This window comes from Belonocnema kinseyi, chromosome 3 (genome assembly GCF_010883055.1).
Source record: "Belonocnema kinseyi isolate 2016_QV_RU_SX_M_011 chromosome 3, B_treatae_v1, whole genome shotgun sequence".
NCBI lineage: Eukaryota > Metazoa > Arthropoda > Insecta > Hymenoptera > Cynipidae > Belonocnema > Belonocnema kinseyi.
The window spans coordinates 123039291-123043985 of record NC_046659.1 but is presented as its reverse complement, the minus strand read 5'-3'; the positions used below and the strand labels follow the sequence as shown (position 1 = coordinate 123043985).

The window sequence follows — 4695 nt, the reverse complement described above, 5'->3', positions numbered from 1 at the left end:
TTTTTGTTGCAGAAAACTAATTGTTTTAGTTGAAAGTTTAACTATTTCTATTAAAAGTTAGTCAACTATTCATTAATATCAATATAATATTTTATAATTACAATATTTACATTAACTGTGTGTGTGTGTGTGTGTGTTATAGCAATAATATCCATATTATGTACACCTGGAAAACATAACCTGAAAATCGACGCATGCATGAAATTAAGAATCACGCAAAACATCCAAATCGCTAATTTCTTCAATTTCTTTCAAATGGGATGCGAGATATAAATAGAAGACCACCGAAGTCTTCCGAAGCCTTCAGATCGGCAATCATCGTACAGCAGAACACCGAAGTCGAATCGTGCATTTTCGGCCTACATACGAACTCACAGTGGTAATCATGCACCTTCTGTTTTACGGTTCCCCGAAGGTAGGTATGGTGGGGGTAAATTTCATCCACGATCTGGCAGCTTTGGCGCAAACGAACATTAGCCTGGTTTTCAAAAAAATATATAAAAGCACAGGATAAATGCTAACAATTTTTTGAGATTTAAGGAAAAATGATAATTTTTATTTAAAATGTAGGTAGGACTCATTTATTTTTAATTAACATGAGTAAGAATATGTTAAATAGAAAATATTTATTTTCAGAGTTGACTTGATTTCCGGATTAAACAGTGAAAGCAAAAGCCGCAGAAGGGGGTTCAATAAATTGCAAAAATTACAATCTGGTTTCTTTGAGTAATAATACTGATATTGTGAATTTTTTTTATTCATGAATAAAAGCAATACGATAAGCAGAACAAATATTCATGAAAAAAATTATTCTTAATTAAAATCATTTAAATGGAAAATGGCACTGGGCTTGAAATATGTTGAGTCTGTCCTGATCGCGCGCAATTCAAACAAAAAATTTTAGTTTCGCAAAAGAAGGGTATTATTAAAAGACTTTCTGTTTTCCTATCGATGCAAAAACGTCTCTTTATTGAATAAATATACTTGAATCTCCTAAAATGCTATTAGAAAAGATATAATTTCTTTAAAAATGTACGTCGATCGTTTCTTGGAAACTAGGTTTGTTTAGAGTTGACTTCTCATTCCGTCATCTGAGAGTGGCGCTACTTGTCGCACATTGACAAACATGTCGCGGGGCAGTAGTGCTGGTTTTGACAGGCATATTACTATTTTTTCGCCTGAAGGACGGCTTTATCAAGTGGGTAAGTAATTAAAAAAGAATTTTCTATATTTCTGTCTTCCAAAACCTTTTCATAAACTACCGTAATTCCCGTATTCGTACATTTCGTACATTCACAATGACGCGGCGTGATCAGCACTTTTGAACAATTGTTTTCCCGTTTGTTGCAGAATATGCTTTTAAAGCTATTAACCAAGGAGGACTTACGTCCGTTGCTGTAAAAGGAGTAGATACTGCCGTTTTCGCCACACAGAAAAAAGTCCCGGTAAGTATTTTTCCTTTCTAGTATCCGTTATTGGATATATAGGTTAGGACCGGTATTTCTTCTCCAAAACTAAGTTCAAATTAACACTGTTCTAGGTTCCATTTTATTAATTTGAAAACTATTCTGTAGTGAATCCAACTCTTTTGAAGAATGTTCTATTTTATTTATTATTTAATCAAATTTAAGAATAATATGTAAGTGCGATTGACATAAAGTTGACCACATTAGGTCACGGTCATTATCCATTTTTTCTTTGAATTATGATTTTTTTTTCTAAAATTATCTCAATAAAGTCCCAAGAGAAAATCATAATTCTTGACTAGATTTTTTAAATATTTAATTTATTCCCAGACCAAACCGAGAATTATAACTCCTTGGAAAATGTGGTATGCCAAGTTATAATTAAATACATTTCCAAAATTTCCGGTTCCAAGTCAGAATTATTTTCATTAAACAAATGTCCTATTATAATTCAGAAATATAGTAGGGTGATTGCGAAAAATTTGAACACTTTTAATTTCATTTTACACTTTTCCTTTGAATAATACTTTTTTTTTAATTATCTCAGTAAAGTACATATATAAAATCACAATTTAGTTCAGATTAAAAGTTTTAGGCGATTTTGTTTAGAAATTATAAGCAAAAAAAGTAAAAAAAACTGTCTTGTCACGCAACTATCCCGAACTACAAATAAAAAATATTTGAGGTTCACAGGTATCACTTATAGCTAGTTGAAAACAAAAATCAAGAGTAGAGTTCAATATTTTAGAGTTAAAGATTTAAAAAATCAGTTCAAAATCTGTCCCACAAGTTTTTTGTCTGGTCACGCTGCATTGCTATTTCAGGATACAATTAGGAAATAATTGTACAAATTATACTAAATGAGGACTAAAATTGTTTATTTTATTTTACGAAAATTTTAGTGTAGCGGGTCTCGGACTCAGTACACAATTTTACACTTTTATTGAGCGATGACACTATTTTGTTACTATTAAAAAATATATTATTTTTTTCAAATAATTATCCGCTAATACTATTATTTCTTTCGTTTTTCTTGAAAAATATTTTTGAATTTTTCGCTAATTGGCTTAAATAATATACCAGCCATCTCAAGTAGTTACTTTTTTAACCGAAAAGGTGAATTTTCAACAATTTACATCAATTTTCAAGTAAATAGTTTGAACAGTGGATGTGATGCTGGTCCAAATTTCATTCTATATTTTTCTTCGTTTCTAAAAACTTTCATATTAAAATTTTAATTTTTACACTAGAAAGGATCAATTTTAATCGAAAGTGGGATAGTTAAGTTTTCATTCAGTAAAATTAATTAACAAAATTTGATTTTTATAAACAGTTTAAGTTTGTACCAAGTTGTTTTTCAAGCCAAAAAAAAAATGTTCTACAAAGCAGTTAAATTTTCAACCGGAGAATATGAATTTTCAACAAAATAGTTAAATTATTAACAAAAATATCAACTTATTTTTAACTTAAATTATGAATCTTCAATCAACAAACTTAGCTTTTACAGGGCGAGTTCAACTTTCAACCAAGGAGTTCAATTTTTAACCTTAACGAAAAATGTAATAGTTGATATTTCACAATAAAATTATGAAAGAATTTAATTAAAAATAGAAATTCAACCAACAAAAATATATTTTCAATCAAACAGTTGCATTTCTAACAAACAAAGAAAGATTTTCTACCAAATTGTTGAATTTTCAAAACGAAAATATATTTTTTCTACGAAAAAGTTAAATTTTCAACTCGAGAAACTTTCAACCAAGGAGTTCAATTTTTAACGAAAAATGTAATTGTTGACATTTCAACAAAAAAATAATTTAATTAACTCTTTGTTCGCATAATGAATTTCACATACACGGTCCGCATCGTGAGTCTTTCATGTCCATGTGTTTTTTTTCCAATATTATTTGTATTATTAAAATCTGAAAAAATTCACAGTTATTCTCCTGAGTCTATAGAATAAATTGCGAGAAACTATTTTGCTATTAGCAGCTTTATATTTGTTATGGGTCTGCTACCAAAAAGATGAGTTCAACAAAATAGATGAATTTTTAATTAAATAGTTAAATATTCAGCCCGATTATTTTTTGTTATGTTCATTTGATTCAATTCAATCTTGGGAAAACATAATTATCTGCTCTCCAAAAATGGTTTAGCCTGAATAAAACGCAAGAAACTGTCTTGCTTACGAAAGGAGAATTTCAATATGAAATTGGCAAATATATAATTGTGTTTTTTTTTTGTGAAATTAGACTTTTTGTATTAGCTAACAAATCTTAGCGCTGTAATGCTGTTAATTTTGAACTGCTTGCAAAATTTTCCGGCGTATTTCAAAAAACAGGAACTGCAAGTCATGGAAAACCTGGATATGTGGGGAAAATCAGGGATTTAAAACAAAAACTTGCAAAAGTCAAAGAATTTATATAAGAGGCATTTTAAGTAACTTTGAAAAACAATTAATTTACCAATTTTTAATGTTACATTTTGGTCTTTAAATTTAAATCGCCAGAAGAGATGGGACATTGGAAGGGAAACATCAGGGTATTTTCAAAATAATGTTTCGCGGTCATCCTAGAAAAAAGACAGTAAGTATCATCAGATTCTGGAAAGAAAAAGCGGAATAACTGAATTCTGTCAAAAAGTATCGAAATTTAAAGAACAAATTTGCACATTTTTGGAAGCAAAAGTCAAAATTTAAATACTTATAACGTCGTACAAATATGGGGAGAAGAAGTTTCGTCTACAATTTATTCAAAAAACCACATATCTTTATCGCCCAGAAATTCTGCAACTTGCAGTGTGAAACTTATCTAATCTATAAAGTGTAAAGAATCCTATTAAATATTATAAAATCTTTAAATTATTGTTCTCTGCAGTTATAGCAACAAATGTCATAGGTTCAAAAAATTGTTGATGAAATAAATACATTCCTTGGCATCTTAGTTTTATATTTTTATGCTCTCTTTATCAGTTTATCCTTAATTTAACAAATGTATTTTAGGCATTTTCTGTTTTCGAAAATCTAATTGTCTAAAATGGTTCACTTTTTGGCAGTCTACCTTAAGGGCATGTAACACAGCTAAATACCTATATTACCGACGACAGTTTTTCAGTTCACTGAATGTTTTTTTGAACTTGAGAACTTTTTTTGTAAATAAAATATCGAGCTGAAACTTTGGGAAATGTATTAGAGTACAATAAAGTACGTTTAGGTACTGCATTTTGGTAG

General features: G+C 29.3%; 1 protein-coding gene across 1 annotated transcript in view; it reads left to right on the top strand.

The window, feature by feature from the left end:
• Positions 1-1086: 1086 nt before the first annotated feature.
• Positions 1087-4695, top strand: part of LOC117168994 (proteasome subunit alpha type-6-like) — a 5587-nt gene continuing 1978 nt past the window's right edge. Inside the window, exons 1-2 of the mRNA XM_033355026.1 lie at positions 1087-1202; positions 1351-1445. Of these exons, the coding sequence (XP_033210917.1) occupies positions 1127-1202; positions 1351-1445 (171 nt within the window). The 5' untranslated portion in view covers positions 1087-1126. The remainder of the gene's footprint in view (positions 1203-1350; positions 1446-4695) is intronic.